The sequence below is a fragment of the Nannospalax galili genome, unplaced genomic scaffold, assembly GCF_000622305.1.
Source record: "Nannospalax galili isolate Female #2095 unplaced genomic scaffold, S.galili_v1.0 scaffold1659, whole genome shotgun sequence".
Lineage (NCBI taxonomy): Eukaryota > Metazoa > Chordata > Mammalia > Rodentia > Spalacidae > Nannospalax > Nannospalax galili.
Genome location: NW_008342925.1, coordinates 365395 through 388440, shown reverse-complemented (window position 1 = coordinate 388440; position 23046 = coordinate 365395). Strand labels below are relative to the sequence as shown.

The 23046-nt window shown below is 49.0% G+C and overlaps 1 protein-coding gene across 11 annotated transcripts; it reads right to left on the bottom strand.

Annotated features, from left to right (window-relative positions):
- Positions 1–21: 21 nt before the first annotated feature.
- On the bottom strand, positions 22–14037 carry Sf1 (splicing factor 1). 11 transcript variants are annotated; one of them, XM_008838911.3, is made up of 14 exons: positions 13576–14032; positions 11863–11991; positions 9314–9389; positions 6239–6391; positions 5972–6061; positions 5480–5663; positions 5262–5377; positions 5053–5160; positions 4323–4503; positions 3825–4098; positions 3485–3544; positions 3192–3371; positions 2245–2449; positions 22–1810 (listed from the first exon to the last, which is right to left on the bottom strand). In XM_008838911.3, exons 1-14 carry the CDS (start codon positions 13604–13606, stop codon positions 1681–1683), a joined length of 1917 nt encoding a protein of 638 aa, XP_008837133.1. In that variant the 5' UTR covers positions 13607–14032; the 3' UTR covers positions 22–1680. The 11 variants fall into 11 exon arrangements, with proteins under 11 accessions (XP_008837133.1, XP_008837131.1, XP_008837128.1 ...); XM_008838909.1 differs by lacking the exon at positions 2245–2449 and having other exon boundaries at positions 917–1810; positions 3821–4098; positions 13576–14037; XM_008838906.2 differs by having other exon boundaries at positions 921–2449.
- Between the last annotated feature and the right edge of the window lie 9009 nt (positions 14038–23046).

The following is a 23046-nucleotide window of genomic DNA, read 5'->3' as shown; positions in this document are numbered from 1 at the left end:
GAGGAGATAGCTGGGCTGTGGTTAAGTCATTTATTGATTTTATTTCTAAAACCCACATAGCGCCACTTTGCAGCTTCCAGAGCTTCAAAGAGCTAATTAACCGCCCAGTGAGCCCACCAGGGAAACCAAGACTGTGGGGGAAGCAATGAGGTGAAGCCAAGGTCGAAGAGGGTAGCCAGGCCTGCCCCGTGCTGCAAGGTAAGGACAAAGGGAAAAGCCTTTAGTTCAGGGCTTGGTTAGGAGACAAGGTTTCTGAGGATGGGCCATAGCACAATGCAGGCAGGCTGCTGGCCAGAAGAGGCAAACAGGGTAGCTCTGCCTAGCAACAGCATCCAAGGACTTGGATGTCTGACAAAGGCGTAAGGTGAAATTTTTCTGGTACTACATGGGTACTATCTATCCTCTGCCCAAGATATGAAAATGCACAAAGATCCTTCCCAAGGAGCTGCTCACAAAGCACAAGGACGCCATGTCTCCCCGCCCTCCCCAAAGCCTGCAATGCTGGCAGGCTCTAAGTCACCAGCAGAGAAAGGAAAAAAGCCACTTGGCAGTTTTAATTTTAGCAGTTCTGTGCCTGACAGGCAGGATTAGTTGGCTTGACCTTTTGTGCTGATGCCTCCCCAGGCCCAGGTCCTTAGTCAGGTGGCAGCAAGTGGGCACAAATCACAAGTGGAGCTCATAAAATGTGGGGGCTCTAAGTCTCAAGAAAAAGATTTCAAAAGGACAGAGACCAGAAATATGGGGTGAGGCTGGCTCTCAGCTAATGAACTGGAAAGGGGGAGCAGGAGGGCCTGGAGCCACACCCATACAGTGAGACGGGTAGAAGAAATTAATGTCCCAGCTTGGCTCCAGGAAAAGGGGAGCTGGGGCAACTTTGGTGCTGCTATGGGTACAGGGGAGTTAAAAGAAAAGGAGACCCAGAAAACCACACTGCTCTTTTATTCAATGGAATATCCCCCCCTTTAGTGCAGTGTTGAATCAAACACCGAAAAAAAGCCCAGAGAAATTTCTGTAGATAAACCAGTGAAGAGAACGCGCATTACACATCATTGTCAACATAATCACTCCATGAAGAGGGAAGGGGCAAAGAAGCAGAACAAAGAACAAGGGGCTCGAAGCCCTGAGACACTGCAAACAGCCGGACATCTGGGGTTAAAATAAAACAGAAAGGGAAGCTTTCCAGAAAGGAGGGAGCAAATGGCACCCGAGGCAGCCTAGGTGGGCAGGACTGTGGAAAGGCCTCTAGGCCGGCAGGTAGGCCTATGGTGGCTCGGGCTCTGCTGCCTACTGCTGGCAGGAGAGAAGATGTGGATCCCAGGGCTGATTAATCCAACCTGGCAATGTCACAAATCTCAAGACTCTTGAAAGAGGTGGCAAAGATGAACCCCACACTTAACATATGCCATCTTTGGGAGTGGTTGTGAACCAAAGGGCCCCCTCCCCAGCCTGACGTTCATGGCTGAAGCCTGTGCCTAAAACCATTTGCTCCCTTCTCCTTGGAAGGAGGAGGAATGGAGACAAGGGAAGGGTTCTATCTGCAGCAGAGACCGGGGAGAGCATCTCCTTGGACAGAGTCTGAAGAAAGGAAGAGATAAGGAGATAACAAAGGAAAAAGATAAAAATTAATAAAAATTTCACGATATGGAGCCAGCGTGTTCCGATTCCGTCCACAAAAATAACTCAGGCTGCTTTGCCGAACCATCCTGTCCACCAGGGGCGCTGCTGAGGCTGTCTGCCTGGAAGGGTCACCAATGGGCGCGGTAAGTCCTCACTCTCATGGCTCGGGCCATCGCCGCCGCGGGGAGGGATCCTGGCGGCCCGGTTTGGGGAAAGGCAAAGGGAGTTGGGTGAGGAGAGAAGAAGACAAGAAGACACTCGATGCTACAGGGCGCCAGGAGAGCCCAAGCTGGCGCCCTACTACCAACTGCCCATTCCCAAGCGAGTCCGCAGTCACTTGGCCCAGCCCGGTGCGTGCACACACACACATGCGTGCACACACAATCACATGCGTGCATCCCAATGTCTGGCTCCATATGGTGAGGTTCGGCGTGTTTAAACGAGACCAATTCTCTCTCTATATAATATATATTTTCTTAAAAAAAAAAACGAGTCTAGTTCTGTGGTGGAGGCGGTGGGGGAGCTGGAGGCATCCCGAAGGGCGGCATGCCCGCCACCCCCATGCCCATCATGGTGACAAAGTTAGAAGGGTCCATGGGAGGCGGAGGAGGAGGGGGCGGGGCATACATCATGCCGGCGGAACCAGGTGGCGGAGGCGGTGGAGGGGGAGGGGCCCCGGGCGGCAGAGGCGGCTGGACCCCGGGGGGCAGGGGCACCATAGTGGGGTTGCCTTGCATCTGAGGGGCTCCTGGAGAAGCTGCGGCAGCCGCCTGCTGCTGTTGCCATGGCGGGATGGACCCTGTGCCAGCGCTCGTGGTGGTGGTCGTCGTATCTGGGGTGGTAAAGAAGCCCAAGGTCACACGCGCGGGGGGCACACCGCGGCTCTCTGCGGCTGCTGCCTTGGGTTGGGGGGACGAGGGCGCCTGCTCCTTGCTTGGCATGCGGTACGGTGGTGGGGGGCAGGCGGGCGGGGCTATCCTGGTGATGGGAGTGGAGGGGTGGGCAGGACTACCCTGGGGTCAGCCTCATGGTCTCTGGGCTTAACAAAGTAAGCCCTTTGTCACCAATGCCCCTGGAGGGGCTTAGGGGAAAGTACCAGACACAAGAACCGGCTCAGAAGTCCCTCCGCCCAGCCGCCGCCACCACCGAACGGCACATTCAACCTCAAGGCCACAGCTGCTCTCCCCACTGAACCACCCCCACCTCTGCAGTCTCTCAGGCCAATCACAGCCCCCTCCAGAACATGCATGCACCATCCCACTAGGCCTGAGCACATGACAGGTGAACCAGCAGCTCACTCCACAGCGGAGGCTGGATTTCTGACAATCTATCTACTGTAGCAGGCTCCCCCTCCAGACCTCCCAAATCTCTCCCAAACACAACCACACCAAACATCAGCTCTCCTCCCCAAGACATCCCCTTGGGCCAGGCAGCCCAGTTTTCAACCCCCTGCCCCTGCTGAGACCAGTCTCACCCCAAAGTGTCTCCAGCTCAGGTGAGCTGTGAGGTTCTTGTTCCTCTCAGCCCCAACCCACATACCACCCACCCCCACAAGCCCAAAATATGCCACTCACTTTGCTGCCATGGCAAGGGGGTACTGGAAGCCATACTGCTGCTGGGCGGAGGGGGTGGCGGAGGTTGCTGCTGCTGCTGCTGCCATGGAGGAAGAGGACCAGAGGGAGGAGGCGGGGGCTGCCCACTGGGAGGCGGCGGCGGTGGCGGCATCATGCCCATAGGTGGCGGCGGCATCATACCTACAAGTAGACAGGAGAATGAGGTCTTCAGAGAAGTAGACGCTGGAGGCTAAAGACCCCACTCGCTACCTCATTCCCCGGCCAAGGAGGAGACCCCCAGTGAGTATTGTTACCTTTTCCTTGATGCAGGCGATAGACCCCAGAGCCCACAGGCGTACTTCCCAGGTACTGATCTTGATGGAAGGAAAGAGCAGGGACTTAGCAGGACATTTGAACTGGCCAGGCAAGACATCCCTCAACAGGTTTCTCACAAAGCCTTTTGGGTTATTATCCTTCTAAAAACCCTGCTACAACAGGCAGGCCGCCCCCTCACAGAAAGCATGCCTTGAACCCAGGCCTCAGCAATACCCAGTACACTGGGCTAGCCAGTCAGCACCGTTGACAGCTCACAGCCACCTGGTGAAAGCCTATTTGTCCCAAAGCCCCAAGGTTTCTGGTCTGACACTTACTTACCCATTGGAGGAGGGCCATGGTGCCCAGGTGGGTGGGGGCCCTGATTCATCGGTGGTGGTGGTGGCTGCATCCAAGGAGGTGGGGGCCCGTTTGGGTTGTGCTGCATGGGATGTCCACCATGCCCACCTGTCAGGCTGGGCAATGGGTGTGGGAAGCTGTGGGGACCACCTCCAGGCCCACCAGGACCACCTCCGTGCATGCCATGGTATGGCCGATTCTCTGAAGGACCAGAATTCATCCAGGGTGGGCGGCTCTGAGTTGTAGACATGAGAGACTATGTGAGAGCACTCCTGCTACTGCCCATGCCTGCTCCCCCTGGTGGCAACATTGTTCTTCTGGCTGTCGGAGGACCAGAACACAAGGATCCTCCCAATGTGACACCCCGTGCTGGGCAGACACTCCAGAAGAACAATGTTGCCATCTACCACTCCACATGCCTTAGCTCCTAGTCTCTGCAGGAGAACCGGGAGCTAGAAGAGAACCAACCCCAAGGCTCACCGGTGGTGGTGGGTTGTTGGCAGGAGCAGCAGGCCGAGGTGCACTGGCCAGGGGTGTGGTGGCAGGCCCAGACGTGGAGCCCACAGATGCAGGGACAGGTGCTTCCCCTAGCTCAGCCATAAGGGACAAATATTCTTTATCCATCCGTGCTTTATCCTGAGCTGACTGAGGGTCGCCAGGCCTAAGGTAGAGTGAACAGAAAAGGAGAAAAACTGAAGGAGGGAGCTTTAACTATGAGGAACTCACAGTCTGAAGAGTTAGTGCAGTATGACTTCTAACCTCTTACTGGGAAAACCAGGGCCAGCCACAGCAGGTCCTGCCTGGGCAAGGGGCTCCAGTGACCAACTACTGTGAGGGGCATGTGCCTCTCATATTCACCCACTCTCCTTTCATTAAATACTCTCTCTCTTCCCAGTCTGACAGAAGGGAAATTATGCAAGACTAGAGAAACTGCTCCCCAAAAGCCTCATTATAGAACTTTATGGAAATGAAACTGGTCAAGTCCTTAGGTGTTTTGACCAAATTCTAAGCAGTGAGGTCAATGAATATTGAACCCCAGTAAGAACATTTATATAGGCAGAATGCAAATTTCTATAGAGACAAAACAGGAGGGCTCCATACTACTTCCAATCTTAACTCGGACCACCTCTGGCTACATCCACAAAACATATCCCTGGTGTCCTGAACACCAGTGGGTTGCCAGGGAGCCACTACAACATCCAACCCTCACCTCTGGAACTTGCAATCGGAGGCAATGTGGCCAGCTCCTCCACACTTGGTACACACTGTGGTATTGGTAATGCTGCGGGTCTCTGAGCTCTGCCAGGGTCTTAAGATCCTGTTGAAGGGGAGAAAACAAATTCAAAGACTTGTAGACCATCTCTCCACGTGCAGAAGTTCTTCTGGCTTCTATGTGATCCCTCCTCAATAGATCAGTACCTGTTATCATCTTCCCGCAGGGTGCCATTCAAGCGAGCCAACTCTCGCAGCTGCATCTTCCGAAGGTCGTTCTGGTCCTCTGGGGTCTCAATACCCTGCTTCAGGATGTTTCTGATCTAGTAAGACATACCCACACCACCAGGGGCAGTTAGTTGAGACAGTGCCTGGGTCATCATCTAGGTTTCCAGCAAGAGGCTTCCTTCCAGCCCCTGGCTCACCTGTTCCACTGCCTTTTTGACATTCTCCATTGTATTTGCAGTGACTAGAGCATGAAGAGGTTCATCTTCCCCTGGCAACATCTGGCCATCTTTGCGCCCAACCTTCCCTTCTTTCACAGACCCTTTCCCCCGAATCATGATCTTGGCATTGCATTCCTTCTCGATATTCTTCAGGGTGTTCCCTCTATGGAAGGCAGAAAGGATTGTTTATATAGCCTATGTAAGTTTGTATTCCATAGCTGGGAAAAGAGCCTGGGTGGAGTAGGCATTGGTGGGAAACTGCTAATGCAGTGCATTAGATTTCCCAATCAAGGACTCTGGGTCCTCTACATAGGGTCAGCCACCACTAATCTCTGGATTTGACCTCTCTTCAGAAAAAAGGGGAGCATCAGTAGGTTTCTCAGAGAAAACAAATGTCTTACCAAACAAACCAACCAAAAACTGAAGTCATAAAGGTAACAACGTGGCTGCCAGAGGCTCATGTTTACTCACCTGGGCCCAATGAGCAGCCCCACAAAGTTGATTTCTGGATATTCATCTTGGGGGATCATTACTTTATCGCTCACACGTGTTGCTGGAGGCCTAAGAAGAAAAGACAATCACCACCCCTGTATTCATGGGAGATGATGGAGACAACTATCACTGACGCCACATGTTAATTATGGCTGACTAGGGCAAAAGATGAGTAGTTCAACACAACTGTCCCAGACACTACATATGATCAGCATGTATCCTTGTTTCTGACAACCCCCTGCTTACTTGTAATCTGCAGGTGGCTTAAAATCAGGGTTGAGGGCAACCATCTCGGTGATGAGGTTATGTCGTTCCTCTTCGAGCTTTTTGCGGGTGCGGAACTCCCGGGTGTTAAGCCGCTTCCCCTCACTGTTGTAGATTGGCTCAGGGGAAGGGGACCTGTGGGAGACAGACCCCCATTACTGCTCTGACCCCCCACTTCTCTGGTACCCACATGGACTATAACAAGTCTCCCCTGCCCCTCTGCCTCTCAGACCCTAACACTCTTCGGAGGAACCGACCATAACGTGTGCTATTCAAGACTGTGTGGAATGGGGAGATGGAGGCTGGCTTAACGTTAGGGAACGAGTATACAGGAAATGGAAAAAATACTTTTGCTTCTAAGAGTGATAAGAGGGGGCAATCTTTGGGCTCCAAGTGGCAAGGACAGTGTCATCCTCTGGAGTCTTCTTGCCAAGTATGACTTTCATTTGAAAAAACTGACAATAACCCGACCTGAAGAACCACAGAACCCAAGTTTAGGTGACTATGCCTATCAGGAAGAGCACCTGTACCCCTGCCACAGTGAACACAAGCTCGTTCACCCAAAGCAGCTGGGACTCAAGCTACTGCAGCTACTTGGCCCCCACAATGGAGAATGGTGCAAGGCTTCGTCTCTGCTTCTCCTGCAATGGCCTGGCTGGCTGTGTCCAAGGCACAGGAGACAACCTGTTTCTGGCTGTTCAAGGTGGGCAGTCTGGGTAGAGAAAGCTGTTAAAGAGCTTAAAGCAGCTTCTGCTAGAGGCTGCACATGCAGATTTCCTCAAATACTTATCTAGGGTCTGAACCTGCCAACAGCAAGGGGGAAGCCTATGAGTCTCCGCCAGAGCTTACAAGTCCAGAAAGCAGTTATTTCTCTCTCATTTTTAAGGAGTAAAATGCTGATGCTACAAGCAAAAAAATAATAAATAAACAAAAATATATATATATAAAATGGTCAGTTTACCACAGCTATATCTTGCGGTAATAAAAAAAGAGAAGTTACACCCCTAGAATTCTGAGTTAAGATTACAAAAAGGACCATAACTTGATACTCTGTATGAAAATTTAGTAGCAGCTGCGAGAACAGAAGAGACCATGTGGATCAGGTTATTTTTAAAAACATCCTGAAAAGTAGTCCAGACTCCTACACCCTTGGTTTAGTTGCGAGAACTTTGCCTAGTCGGAGAGCAAGGACTGAACTCGGCTGCTCCCACTGTCTTCAGCCTAAAGGGAACCATGTCATACCAGGTTACACACGATGGAATAAAAGGTCAGGTTTGTTCATGGCTAATGACGGCTAAATGACACCTCCGTTTCTAGCATCTGTATAAACTGTTAGCACAATCCAGTCACATTGAACACAAGCAAATGCACCCCAGCTCATTAGACTATCATCTTACGCATTTAAGCCTACAACAGATTTTAAAACATTTTTAACTCAAGTTAAGCAACATCAAAATAGCATATAAAGTGGCTTAATTTTGAGATACACCTTCTTAGGAAATAATCTTATTAAGGTAAGAAATCATGTATTTCCCTCCAACGTGGGCTTAAAAGCAAAACCAATTAGGCATTAGGGCCTCTTTCAAAACTGAATACAGGGAGGAAAAACTCTGCTCTGGTTTTATTTCTAACATGCTTGATATTTCTAATGTCCACCCCCATAGCTACCTAGAATTCAGTGTTTCTGGCTGATCACCAAGTTGTACCAGTACCAAATGGGCCTTTTAAAGGCTTCACAACCGTTTAACCTCTTCCCAAACTGTGGAAGTGAAAGGCAAAGCTAATCATCTAGAGGTTAGACTGGCCGGACTTCTTCACCTAGAAGAGGCATCAGAGAAATCAACTAAACTCTAATCCCGTTTTCCAGGAAGCAAAGAAGGTTTGTTAAAAACTCAACCTTTGGAGGAATTGCCTGGTAACCTGTAGACATACCATTAAGGGGGGAAAGGCCAAAAAGGCACATAAACAGTTGTGGTCTTTAACCTACAATGTAAATCTTGAAAAAAAACAAAAACAAAAAACAAAAAACTTACAAAATAAAAACAGAAATATAAAACAGTGCAAGTTTCCAACGAAAATCTACAGGTAAAAAAATATCAAACTTGCTAAACAAAATTAAATCAATATGGAGAAATCAATGAGTTCATTTGTTTCCTGGCAAAGGACAACAGAAAGTTGCCTGTGTGACCTCTAAAGACATTACCAGGGCAACAAAAGCCAGAAACACGTTTGAAAGCACTTTTCAACTATGCTGCATGCACTAGGAGGCATTTCCGTGGAAGCGTATTATCTTCCTGTTAAATGATCAGATGTTAGCTGTTCAAAGATCAGCCAATAAAGTTCCATTTGAAAAGTCCCCTCTCACATAAACTTTAACTTTTCAGAGGTGAGAGAAACTAAACTGAAATGGCATGACCACAGCTGTTTGAGGCCCACATTCCCTTAAAAAAGAAAAAAGCAATTTAGGGGTTGGTTGCTTGCCTTCCCCAACAGGTGAGATAATATCCTGGCCCCTCCCCAAACCCACAGGCAATAGCCAAGGCTGAAAATTAATTGGCAGTGAAGGAAATTGGTTAGAAACCTGATTTTAAGACACTCTCAAAACCATGAGCAGGTTAAGACTTCAACAATGAGCTGGCCAGCTTGGGGCCGCTCAGATTCAGTGATGGTGAAAATATTCTCAATCCCTGCAATCCCTGAATCATATGCCCATGAGAAAAATGTCCCCTGGGCTTTCAGCCAAAGCAGCCACTGAAAAGGCAGGTTTAATGGCCACCTCTCACTGTCCCTAGGGGTGGGTAAATCAGGTTAAAATCTATACGCTTACCAATTGGAAACCAGTTGTTCATTTTCCTTTAACTTTTTATTCTGCCAGTAAGCTTCATTCAAAATTTTCTAACTGTTGACTGACCACACATACTGCTAATTAATCCTGATCACAGTACCAGTCGTCTTAACTAGGATTTTATTGAACTGACACATTATGTTGCCACCAGTAAAATGTATTGAGAAAAAGGTAAAAGCGTTACTGTCAGCTGGTTAAAACTGTTTCCCAACCTGTCCTCAGGGTTAGGGGGGATGCCCAGGTCTCCTGTGCGCAGTTTACGAGTCAGGTCTTCTATCTGCAGTTGCACTGGAAGAAACCAGGTTAGGAAAGAAAAAAAGGATGGAAAAAAGACAATGTTACCAAAAAACATCTCAAATCTCAATAACAAGCATGAAGAACTCGGAGACTTTGAGGCAAAACCCCCAACCACCTATTGGCAGGAATCCATTTACATCTATAGTTAATTTTCATTTCAAAATGGTTATCACTTAAGGAAGCAAACAGTTTGTTGAGGGGTTAGCAGTTGAGGCTGTTCACTACAGCTAACATCAGAGTCATTATCAGGAGGCATTCGCCTCTCCTTCCCCCACCACGCTTGCTTATAATTGGCACCCTGAACCAACACCACTTATGATATCACCAGCACCTGGATCCCACCAAACTCAAGGCAAGGCTTGAGAGTTTATATTTCTTCATTAAATAGTAAACGTAGCCCAAAACTTCAGTTATCAAGGGACAAAGAAAATATCAGTTGAGCAAAGATCATTTTCATTAAAACCAAGTTTAAAACTCCTTCAACAAAACATTTAATAAGCAATTCAACACCTTACAATCATCTCTACATACACTTTCTGTACAACCAGACCTGTACTAGAAGAGTCTCCCAATACCTGCAGCTTTTTAAAAATATTAGTTAACAAACCATGTACCTTCCTTCGTAAACCCATAGGCAGAAGTAAGGTGCTAGTTTATTTAGACCCGCTATTGATGTGGAGTGTTAGGTGTGCAGAAAATGGAAAAGGAGTCAAGGAGAATGCATGTGGTGGCCTTGAGGTCTTGGTCTGACACTGTGAGAAAGATGCTTTCCTGAAAATCTACCAGTTAGCGTGGAGTAACTGTAGCAGTAACAGCACTGAACACTCAAGAGGTTCTCCTCACCCTGCTTCCACACCTCAACCTGTTCCACACCTTAAGGGGGTCCAGGCTTCTGGGCAGTTAGGGCAGGTCTTACTAGTTTGGGTTAAAAAAGCGAATGCTTATGACTCCAGATATTATTCTAATTTTCAGTATGTCTCACAGTGTCAACTACATCACCTCATTGTGACCCCTGAAGAAATGGAAAAATCCTTTAAGCTCTTTTACTCCAGCCAAGTTCTGGCTCTGTAGTCAGGCATTAAGTTCAACAACTTCAGGTGAAGGTCACTTCCATAGGGCAGTCCTTTTAAGTGAACTGTGAGACCTAGTCTGAATCAACAGTTAGCAATGGAAAATTAGACAAGGCTATCTCCCATGGAACAAAGACCTACATCAGCCTCTACTTTGTGTCTAACTACCTTGATGAAAGCAGTGGATAGTCTTTGAGGCTTAGTGCATTAACTAGGTCTCCGCAGGGAGAAAGGGAGTGGTAATGTATTAAGTTTGTTTCCCAGATTTTGTGTTCTTGGGATGTGACTCCACTAGGGGCATTTCACAAGGCATTCCAACACTGGTCTAACAATACCTACAGGTGGGTGAGAGTAAACAGAACAGTGAGGAAGAAGCAGTATTAGTCATACTGAGAAAAGTAGACAATTCCAACGCCTCAAAATTCTCAGCAATCTAAAAACCAGGAAATCAAAACCCTCCAGCCCATGTTGGCCTTGAAGCTTTGTTTGTCAAGGCCACAGCCTCGTGGGCCCACTAGGTCTTCTGCCCCAAAGAGGATGTTTATTTGGTTAGTAGAGGTTTATCAAGTGCACTGTTTTGAGACAGCTGGACAGACATACAAACTTGCATCAAGGACTTTTTTTTTTTTTTTTTTTAAAGTAATTCTGAGATTAATTTCAATTCCACTGTGGACAGTTAATTTTTGAAATCCTCCACCAGGTAAGATCTTTTTACTACCACCACCTCATCTCATACCAAGCAGTAAACCCTTCCCAGCAGTTCTTTAGCGGTAACTACAAGAGCCTTCATCTTAAGACAGCTCTCCAAAGACCAAACAAGAAGAGATGCTGAAGGGAAGGATTAAATTCAACAAAATGGTACAAAAAAAAAAAAAAAAAAAAAAAAAGAGAGAAAAGGGTAAACTGTAATATTTTCAGAGCCACTTGTTTAAACTGTTTTGTACCTATAAAAAGTAAAACCACATTGTAGGGAAAGTGAACGATGTGACATTATGGTGAAAGGCCATGCTGTGAAAAAAGCACCTGGTTTACAATACCTGTAGTGCTCTCCACTGGGGCCTGTCCAGAGAGGCAGAGGCACTGCCCCCACCAACGGGCCATGAACAGCAGCTGAAAAGTGGCTGCTCAACTAGGGACTATCACTGCTAGTGGGTCCCACTACCTTCCTGGCATTTGTGGAGAACACTGCTGTTACAAGCAGATCAAAACAAGAAGCTAACAAATCCAGGACTGGCTAAGTAAAACCAGACAATTATGCCAATGTCAGCAAAGTATACCTGATTGGATCTTGTTCTCAAGAAAACTATAATTTCAAACATCCAAATACTTGTCGTTCAGAATAAACAGTAACAGTGTGATGATGATGATGCACTTGATGCAGAACGTGTATTTACCTATATAAGCTCTTTCCTGTTCCCGAGTAAGTCCGGGGGGAATAACAGTAGGCATTCCTGGAATCACTGTCTTCTGTTCCATGGTGTCTTGGTTCCAGCGGCTCCTCTTCCGCTTTTTACTGGGGAAGTCTAGAGACAGACAGAGTCCATCAGTGCAGTTATAAACCAGCAGAGTGACCACCAACAAGCAGCTCAGAATAATTAAGATATTACACAGATCCTCAGCAGACTGAAACAGAAATTCACCAAAAATTCAAATGGGAAATAGAAGACAAACCTCAGAGGTCAAAGAGGGAGCAGTCCCAGTAAAGGAACCTGGTCTCCCTTTAGGGAAGTTAGCATTTCATTTACATTTGCTTTTCCTAGAGGAGCTCTTAGAACACTTAACACAGTAAATTGTGTTTTTCTTTTGTGCTGTTGGGAGTTGCACATGCTAACTAACGAAGGGCTCTACCACTGAACCACAGGACCAGCCAGCCACCAGGGAAATTTTAAAACCCAGAGGCCCAGAAGAAAAGTGCCAAGGAAAAGCTGAGTGTGGTGGCACAGGCCTTTAATCCCAGCACTCGAGAGGCAGAGGCAAGTGGATCTAAGTTCAAGGCCACCCTGGTCTACACAGTGAGTTCCAGACCAGCTAAGGCTACAAGCAAGACTCTGTCTCAAAAAGACCAAAAAAAAAGTGGCAAGGAGACACATACATTATCCCTGAATCTACAGAGCAGTGGGAGGCCAGCTCCAACCCCCTCCCCAGCCATCTTTCTGTAGGAGAACCCAGTCAAACCCACTGCTACACATGACTAAGAGAAACAGCTGATCCTTCAGTTGTTCAGAACACACGGAATTCTTTTTCTGTATTTCTCTGTATGTACCATGCAAAGTTTTCTACTTAATGGGTTACAGGCCCAGAAGGAAAGTCTCTTTTTAACAGCAAGCGAGAAGCTGGTCTGCCTGAGAACCTTCTACAAAACAAAGGGAGATTAACAGCCTTAAAGATGTGACCCCATCATTAGGAGCCTTCCGATCTCCCTTACTGGAAGAGGAGGAACCAGTCATGAGACTTGTCTCCTTTTCAGTTCCAACACACAACAAGGGAGACTCCACGCCGCTGCGCGTGCATCTATTTGCATCCTCTTGCCCTCCACACCCAGAACCCTCTCCCTCGCTTGACACCTTCCATCCCAGTCCCCCACGCCAGCGGTCCAGGGGACAGGGGGACAACAGGTGACCTCTCTAGGCTATCAAAATTGCGCCACAAAGTCAGAACGCCTCACTGCGTCTGCGCACTGCTCCTTCTCTCCCGCCCTGCTTCCTCGCACCACGCGCGTGCGCAATCGAGGCCGCCCCAACCAGGGGCCGCGCGCACCCCGGGGCGCCTCCGCACGGGCCTCCCGTGCACGCGCACGCGCGTCCCTGCCGCGTGCAGCCGCCGTCGCCACCGCAGCGCGCCCCTCCGCCGGCCGGGTTCGTCCGCGCGACGCTTCTCGTGTTCCAGCGGCCCGACTCTCCCCCTCCGCGGAGAGCCGCGCCCGGCGGCTGGTCCGGACCCAGTGGGAACCGGGAGCCCAAGGACCGCGGCGGCCCAGCGGAAGGCCGTGGCCGGGACCCCCAGAGGCCCAGCAGACGGCGGCGGCGGCCCCGCCCCAGGCGCAGGCCACGATTCGCAGCCCCCGTCAGGCCCGGGAAGTGGGCACAGACCTGTGGGACCCAGCTTACCCAGCGGCGTGGCGTTCGCTCCGGTCGCCATGGCGCCCCAGGGGACCGGCAGCAGCGGTTCCTCCTCGGCGGCGACGGCTTCTCCTTCGCGAACCTTCCTGGGGGGAGGGGACCCGACGATGCAGCTGAGGAGCGCGGACAGCCCGTCCTCTCACGCGGCGGGCGGCGGCGGCGCGAGACGCACAAAGAGGGTGGAGAGAGGACGCCGCGGGGGCGGGCTGGGGGCGGAGGGGCCGCGGCCGCGATTGGGCTGCGCCAGGGCGAGGGTCGGGGCGGGCGGCCTGCGATTGGTAGAGCGCCGGGCCTCCCCGACGTGTGCCGGGATTGGCTGAACCGTTAGGCCCGGGCGAGGAAATGGCGGCGAGGCCGGCCAAGCTAGGAGGTGTCGCAGCGCGCACTGCGTTGGCTCCTGCGAGGCCTGAGCTCAGAGGCCGAAGGGGCGGGGCGGAGTCTGTGACGTAGGATGAGGGGCCAGTTCACTGGCTGCCTTGCGTCGTCGTACTGTCTGATTGGCTGGCGCTGCTTGGATCCTTTTACCCCTCCCTCCCCCGACGACCAGTGGCGTTGGGATGGAGAAGTCGCGGCGGAAAAGCCCGGAGGGAGGTGGGGGGAGCCGGGGGGAGCCGGGGGGAGCATGCGTAGTGAAGCAAAGTGGAGGGTCCGGAGCGGAAGCCTTGAGTGACGTCAGTCATTGTCCCCGTGGTAACCAGGAACCACGGGGCAGGGGCGGGCTCGTGCCTAGGCATCGTATGCGTTGACACCGACGGTATGCAGAAACTTGTTTGAAAAGTAGAACATTACAGAATAGCTCCAAAATAGAGTAGGGTTTTGTTTTGGGTTTTTGTTTTTTTGTTTTTTTTGAGACAAGTTCTCATTGTGTAGCTGAGGCTGTCCTCGAATTCACGAACCTCTTGCATCTCCGGAGTCCTGAGATGACAGACCTGCACCACCATACCCGGCTTAAAGTAGATCAGTTTTATGGAGGGATTTAAAAGGATACCTGAGCCGGACGTGGTGGCGCACGCCTTTAAGCCCAGCACTCCGGAGGCAGAGGCGGGCCTGGTCTACATAGTTCTAGGCCAGCTGAAGCTACAGGGAGCACCTATCTCAAAACAGAACAATATCCGAACTGATGTAACAGCATATAACCTTAGATGAATGACAAGTTGTACACGCCTGCCATCTAGATGAGCACTTGAGAGGCAGAGGCAGGAGCCCTGCGATGACTTCCAGGCCAGCCTAGGCTACATGTCTTTAATCCCAGCACTGGGGAGGCTGAGGCAGGCGGATCTCTGTGAGTTCAAGGCCATCCTGGGAATCCAGGCCAGCTGGGGCTACAGGGAGACCCTGTCTCAAAAAGACCAAAAAAAAAAAAAGCCATGCCTGTCTTAAAATTTTTTTAGAAAAAAAAATACCACAATGAAATCTATTATTTTGTATGACCTCTTAAAAAAAAAAAAAAAAAAAAACCCGGCTTGGTGCACTTGCTAGCAATCCTACCTCTTTTTTGTGTATGAATGTTTCACCTGCGTGTATGTAAGTGCACCCATGTCATGCAGTGCCCCCAGAGGCCAGAAGACTGGTCAAATCCCCTCGAACTGACTGCTAGCTGCCCTGTGGGTGCTGGGAGCTGAACCCCAGTCCTCTACAAGAGCAGCCAGAGCTAAGCCATCTCTCCAGTCCCCTAATCTCAGCTCTTACAAAGAAGCATCAGGAGTTCAAGGTCATTCCTGGCGGGCGGGGGGCAACAACAAAGTCAAACCTAAAATTAGTTCAAGTATGCATTTCTATTGAAATCTCAAGAGTGGGCAAGGAATTTGACTAAATTATCTTAAAATATATGACCATGAAAACGGTGGAGAACTTATTAATGAAGCTGAAGCAGGACATGCCTTTCCAACAAGTAAACTCAAAAGCAATGAAAGATTTTGTTGCTGAAAAGACAGGTTAACAAAGTAGAATAGAGCCAGAAATGGAATTATCACAAAGATGATTACTGCAACTCAGTAGAGGAAAAGATGTTTTAAGTAGTGATGATGAGCCAGGCATGGTGGCCCAGGCCTTTAATCCCAGCACTTGGGAGGGAGAGGCAGGCAGATCTTTGTGAGTTCGAAGCCAGCCTGGTCTACATAGTTCCAGGCCAGCTGTGGCTACAAGCAGACCCTGTCTCAAAAAGACCAAAAAAAAAAAAAAAAGTGATGTAGAGTCTTAAATCTAAAAACACGTAGTCTACAGTTTAGAAGATTAAAGGAAGGTAATCTAGGGATTGAGGAGAGACTATTAAGAGATTATCCAAAAATTTAAACCATCCAAAAATTCAACACCGTGACAGATGAGGGTTGCTACATGGTAAGTCACTAATATCTGGGCTGAGACTACAGCTCAGTGGTAGTGTGCTTGACTAGCATGTTCCATCTAGAACTGCAAAGAAGAGTGAGCAAACATCTGTAATGCCCAAAGAAATCTTTAAAACTGGAGCTGGGAGGCAGGGGGAGCTGGAGAGTCAGCTCAGCAGCTTAGAGCACTGGCTGTCTTGTAGAGGACCCAGGTTCAGTTCTCAGCCCCCACATGGCAGCTAAAAATCATCCTTAACTTCAGTTTCAGGAGATCCAACACCCTCTTCTGACCTCCACAGGCATTGCACACACGGTGCACTGACATACATGAATGCAAAACACTCATGCTTGTGAAATAAAAATTTTTAAGTAAAAAGTCTAGGGAATGTAGCTCAGCTCAATGGTTCATCACTTACCTGCCAAGCATAAGGTCCTGGGTTTGATCCCCAGCACTGAAAAAGCAAGTTGGGCTGCGATGTAGCTCAGTGGTAGAGTGCTTGCCTAGTATTTGGGAGGCCTAGGTTCGGTCTCCAGTACTTGAAGGGAAAAAAGGATTGTACCTGTTTAGTGCAGTTGCAGGGTTGTTTTTTTCTCCTGAATATTTTCCATTCCTAGCCAGCTGAATCCACAGATAGCTGACCATCTAGAGAAAGCTATATATGGATACATAGCACATCCCCTCCATTGGAGAGAAATTGGATAATGAAGTTCTCTACTAAGTCTTACAAATTCATTTTTCTGGTTGGTTGGTTTTGTTGTTTTGAGACAGGGTTTCTCATAGCCAAGGCTGTCCTAAAACTCAACTATGTAGCTTGAGCTTTTTTTTTTTTTAATTTAGTTTTATGTGTGTGAGTGTTGCCTGCATATAAGTGAACCACATGCATGCAATGTCCCTGGATGCCAGAAGAGGACAGGAGCCTCTGGAACAGGGGTTACAGACAGTTGTTAGCTGCCATGTGGATGCTGGGAACCAAACCCAGGTCCTCTGCAAGAACAGTCAGTGCTCTTAACAGCTGAACCAGCTCTCCGGTTCTGTAGTTTGAACTCCATCCTCCTGATGCAGCCTTCCATTGCTAGGGTTACAGGCCTGTGCCACCATACCTGATTCCAACATACATAACATATATATGTTTATATTCATATACATGTATGTATTTTGGGTGGCTTTTTTTTTTTTTGGTCTTTTTGAGTCAGGGTCTCCCTGCAGCCCCAGCTGGCCTGGAACTCACTATGTAGACCAGGCTGGCCTTGAACTCACAAAGATCCTCCTGCCTCTGGCTTTTGAGTGTTAAAGGCAAGGCATGCACCACCATGCACAGCTCTTTTTTCCTTTTTTGAGACTGGATCTCATAGCCAAGACTAGTTTATGTAACCAAGGGTTGCTCTATCCTGCCGCTACCTCCAAAGTGCTGGTCAATGGGCTGGAGAGGTGGCTCAGGGGTTCTGACGCCCTCTTCTGACCTCCGTGGGCATTGCAGGACACGGGTGCCCTTACATACATGCAGACAAGACACTCATACACATTAAAATATTTAAATAAAACAAAGTGTTGGCAAGAGATATATTTTGAAAACCAGAAGGAAAAGTTCATTTGTTCTGTAAATGCAGCAAAGCTGTGGAGGAGAGAGTCAGTGTTGGAGCAGCTGCTCAATGCTGATGTCTGGGGGACACTGCAGTATGTGGAACCCAGTTCCCACCCTCAAAAGAGCTAGAGTCTAGCCAGGCACGGTGGCACATGCCTTTGATCCCAGCACTCGGGAAGCAGAGGCAGGCAGATCTCTGTGAATTCAAGGCCAGCCTGGTCTACATAGTGAGTTCCAGGACAGCTGGGGCTACAGGGAGACCCTGTCTCAGAAAGACTAAAACAAAACAAAACAAAACAAAAAACAAAAAAACTAGCCTAGCAAAGACAAGACAGAGGCACAAATACCCAAGCTGGTACCAGTGCAGGGTAGCTGTGCACTCCTTTGGGCTTTTCACCATGGGTAATCACTTCAGTTTAATTGCCTCTTTTGTCAGGATTTTTAAAAAATATTTTTATTTTATGTGTATGAGTGTTACGCTTGCATGCATATAAGTGCATCTGTGTTGTGCAGTGCCCGAGGAGGACAGAAGAGGGTGTTGGATCCCCTGGAACTGGAGTTACAGACAGTTGTTAGCTACCATGTGAGTACTGAGATTCGAACCCAGGTCTTCTGTAAGAACAGTGTTCTTAACCACTGAGCCATCTCTCCAGCCCATCAGGATTTTTGTGAGAATATTATGAGAATATATATACATATATTATTATGTATATTATTAAAAGAAAATTTGTTAAGAGAATAAAAGCATAAACACTAAGAGAACAGCTCCATCAACCATGTGGCTGAAGAACTTAGCGTGTGTTTTCAGTTACTAAATGTATTTATTTACTCTTTATTTTGGGGACTGCAGAGATGGCTCAGCACTTAAGAGCACGTGCTGCTCTTGTTGAGGGCTGGAGTTCACAGGTATAGTGCACGTGCACACCTTGGCAGGTAGAGGCAGGAGAATTAGGCGTTCAAGGCCAGCCTCAGCTACATAGGAAAATTGAGACCAACCTGGTATACATGAAACCCTGTCTCAACAAAGCAAAACAACCACAACAACAAAAGGGAAGACATGGTTCTTGGAAGGGAATGCTCCCTTTCCTTACCATTTCCTACCTCAAGTCCTTCTGTCCCATCACTTTTCCCCTTTGAGCCCTCAGAATGAAACTCATACTCAGGAGAGTGCCACATTTGTTTGTTGTATCATTGGTCTTTTTATTGTGTGTGTGTGTGTGTGTGTGTGTGTGTGTATGTGTGTTTTGCCTGCATGCAAGTTAGGCTTGCACAGCCAGTGCCTGCCCTTGTCTCTGCCCACTAAACCATCTCCCCAGTCCTCCCTCTGTTTTGAGACAGGATCTCACTATATAGACCAGGCTGGTTCGAACTGTGAGTGAGCCTCCTGCTTCTGCCTCCGAGTACTAGCATTACAGGTATGAGTTGCCACACCCAACGTAAGTCTAGAATTTTCCATTCAATATTTTCAGACCAGTAGTAACTGAAACCCCAGAAGGCAAAACCCCAGCTATTAAGGCGGAGCTACAGGAATACCTTTCTTCCAGCAAAGCTGTTGCTGTGAAGTTCAGCGCTCAGAACAAAGCCAGAGCAGCCAATATCCATAAGTGTCTAATGTATTCTTGGGACCATTTTAGATTCTGGTCATATGCTTTTTTTTTTTAAGTAGAGAATTCAAGGCTAATCATATTCTGTTGTTTGAGTTTTTCAGACAGGGTCTACCTGTATCCCCAGCTGGAACTCATTATATAGACCAGGCTAGCCTCAATCTCACGGAGATCTACCTGCCTCTGCCTTCTAAGTGCTGGGACTAAAGGTATGTGCCACCATACCTGGAAAAGCCATATTCTTCAAAATATAACTAGAAAGTAAACATGATGATTGGGCTGGGCTGTAGCTCAGCTGGCAAACTGCTTGCCTAGTTTACTTGGAGCCCTGGGTTTCATCCCCAGCACCATACAGTGGGGCTTATACCTTAGTCCTAGCACTTGGGAGGTAGAAGCAGGAGAAATTCAGGGTCATCCTTGGCTACAGAGCAAGAGTGGAAGCCTGCCTCAACTACATGAGACACTGTCTCAAAACAAAACAAAAAAAAACTTAACAAAACCGTAGGGCAGTGGGAGGACTGGGAGATGAGTCTGTTCTGGATGCTCCATGTGGACCTAGGGGTTTGGGAACGAATGGTCTTGATGTATATGCAGCTTAAAGGCTGCAGTGTTCCTTCCTGTCTCCCCCTCCCCCATAGGATCGTGCTGTGTAGCCTAGGCTGGCCTTAAATTCACAGTCCTGCTTCAGATGCTGGGATTACAGGCGTGCACCACCACATCCAGCTTTCCTTCTCATGCTTTTCAGTGGAAAGATGTTTACCCCTGTGCATGCATGTACAGTCAAATGATAGTTTGGTCTCAGTTTCTGACTTTCTAACGTCCTCTCATGCTGCCCAGTTTATGGGACTTGGTGGTTTATCTCCACGACCCATCTGCGTTGCTGCACAAAGTACATTACACTTCCTGCCTTCCAACCGCCCTGCTGTTTGTTAGCTGAGGATATGGTATATCCTGGGGAAACTCAAGATCAGCAAATATGGCTGCTGTCCAGCCTTTCCATATCACACTCCTTTTCCAGAGAGCTGCTGTGCGCCTGCAGGGATGGCAGCACTAGGACTCTTAGGTGCTCTTTTGGTACAGGTCTGGTCCCTTAACATCCTACCTGAACATCCTAGTGAGCCCCTGCTGTTCTGTTCTGTTTGATTTGGTTGTTTTTTTCCTGAGACAGCCTCACTATGTAGCCTGGCTGGCCTAGAACTCACTTCATAGACTGACCTGGTCTTGAACTTACAGAGATCCACCAGCTTCTGCCTCCCAAGTGCTGGGATTAAACGGATACACCACACCCAGCTCTTGTTTGTTTGCTTTTATGAGACAGGATGTCCCTGTAGCCCCAGCTGCCCTGGAACTACCTACATAGACTAGGCTGGCCTAGATTTCACAGAGGTCCATCCAGCTCAAGTGCTGGGACTAAATGTGCTACCGTGCCTGCTTCTTTTCTTTTGACATAGGGTCTTGGTATGTAGCCTGGCTAGCAATCCTCCTGCCTCAGTCTCCCAAGTGCTGGGTGACAGGCATGAGCCACCATGTCTGTCAGTGTCCTTTTAGCCACAGACTGATGAAGAGACACCATCCCACAGATTCTGCCCATGGAAGTTATTTGCCTGGTACTCTCCTATGGCAAACACAACCACTCCAACCCAGCAATGCCACATCCAGGAATTTATCCCCCAGAAACACTAAAGCATGCAGAGTAGCCCTGGCACAGGAGGGGTTTATTGCAGGGTCCTTGTAACATCATAGTAGAAACAACTTAAACTTCATAATAGGGAACTCTGTGTGTGTAGATAGTTTGGTCTTTTTGAGACAGGGTCTCCCTGTAGCTCCAGCTGACCTGGAACTATGTGGACCAGGCTGGCCTCGAACTCACAGAGATCTCTGCTTCCATGCCCAGTTGTGTTTGTGTATATTTTTTACCTGCATGTATGTAAGTGTACCCATGTACAATGCCCATAGAGGGTAGAAGGTGGCATCAGAAACTGGAGTTACAGGTGGCTGATAGCAGCCACGTGGGTGATGGGAAGCAAACCTGGGTCCTCTACAAGAGCAGCCAGTGCTCTTAACCTCTGAGCCATCTCTCCCACCCCTCAATAGGGATCTTTGAGTCAGCAGTTACCAGAAGCTCATAGAAGCCAATACTAGTTATAAAACAAAAAACAAATGTCGCCGGGCATGATGGTGCATGCCTTTAATCCCAGCACTCAGGAGGCAGAGGCAGGTGGATCTCTGTGAGTTCAAGGCCAGCCTAGTCTACATAGTGAGTTCCAGGACAGCTGGGGCTACAGGGAGACCCTGTCTCAAAAAAAAAAAAAAAAAAAAAAAAAAAAGCCAAACAAAAAACCAAATGTCAAGACTGAAGATAAGCAAAAGATCTCCAGGTGTATTTTCAGATGGCCAGTAGAATATGGGAAATGCAGCCATGTGCGTAAAAACAGCAAATTGTTAAATATGCGTGGATGCTTCTAGAGAGTGCTTAGAGGATCTCTCATAGAGCTCTGGATGTCCTGGGACTCACTATGTAGACCAGGCTGGGCTCCAACTCCTAGACATCCTCCTGCCTCTACCTCCTGAATGCTAGGATTCCAGGCATTCATGACTGCCTGGCTTGAAAAAAGCTATGAACACACACAGAAATAACACGTCAGTATTTCCTTCTCTATCCCTGGCTCACTGCGCTCTTTCACTTGTGGTACCCCATGCTGGTGGAAAGCACCATCAACCAGCCTCACTTTTCAAAGGCCCCTCACTTTGGCACATTACCCCCCCAAATGTCTTCGGAGGGACGCTGCAAGCTGTACGACCTGCCACAAGGTGGTGCTGTCTGCAGCCTGCTGCTCTGAGGGCTGAGGGCCAGTTCTCCCTGGGTGCTTAGGGTCAAGTGTCCGGACCACTGCTGAGTGGAGCTCACCTCCCACCCTCAGCATTCTCCATGAAAGTCTGGGAGATAGGAAACTAGAACTTCACTTTGGGGCCCTATCCCCCCCCACCCCCCAGCACCTGTGACTTTAAGCATTCAGAGCCTGAAAAGGCCTCTCACCCTTCTTGGGGTTTCATTGGCGTTATGGGCTGTGTTCTCTCCCCTGGTCTGGCTCCCTGTATGTCAAGAAACCCTCCTTGTCACTGGACTTCAAGCAGTCAGGGCTCTGCGATGGTAGCCCATCTAACAAGGGCTCATCTACTTACATGAGCTGCCACCTACCCAGGCCCACCCACCCATGGCTTCACTGAGCTGGCACAGACTTGCAGCTGGTACACCAGGCACAAGGCGTCCTGCCAACACTTGCCCTGAACGTGAGAACAGAGCAATGAGCTCCGGACCTTTGCTCCAGAGGCCCCCCTATGGCCCTCTCAGGCCTGGCCTTGTCTGTGTACCCCACTCTCCTTGAGTGGCCTTGGTCCTGAGTAACTAATCTGTATCTGGGTCCTGGCCTGGAGGGCTCTGAGCCCTCTTCAGGGGGAACTCAATAAAGAACACAAGCAACAGCAGAGCCATAGGACAGATAGGTCTGTTCATGGGCTGTGGCAAAGGTGGCCCCTTCTTGGGGGCTGGCCTCTATCTTGGTAGTGACCCCAGGCTTGGCATGGACTGACTATAAATACTAGTTAAAGGAGCCCACTCCCATCTTCCCAGGCTAAGAGCATGCCGTGTTATAGTGCTGCAGGCCTGTCATGGACACTGTGGTAGATGGGGCCTGGGGGGAGCAGCTTCCAGACACGTCATGGACATGGTGGCTAGCTTCATGGCCAGCCCTTCCTGCATCTTCCCACAGACCATAAACAAGATCTTGTTGGGGAAAACTTGCTCTGGATGGGTCTTTGTTCAGATTTAACCTGGCATGGGTCTCTGGGGTGCCAAACTACAACAGAGGTCTCATACTACCAACCAGTGAGGGCTGCTCTGGGCAGGGAACTGGGGGTCTACAGGTCCCTGAGACGGCCGCTGGACCA

What these genes read in the sequence shown, in the direction of transcription:
- Sf1 (XM_008838906.2), bottom strand. Translation starts at nt 13,606, where the DNA reads ATGGCGACCGGAGCGAACGCCACGCCGCTGG. An exon ending in AGCGAACGCCACGCCGCTGG is followed by an intron (nt 11,992 to 13,575) that starts GTAAGCTGGGTC and finishes GTCTGTCTCTAG; the next exon opens with ACTTCCCCAGTAAAAAGCGG. An exon ending in CCCCTTGCCATGGCAGCAAA is followed by an intron (nt 2,450 to 3,191) that starts GTGAGTGGCATA and finishes TTACCACCCCAG; the next exon opens with ATACGACGACCACCACCACG.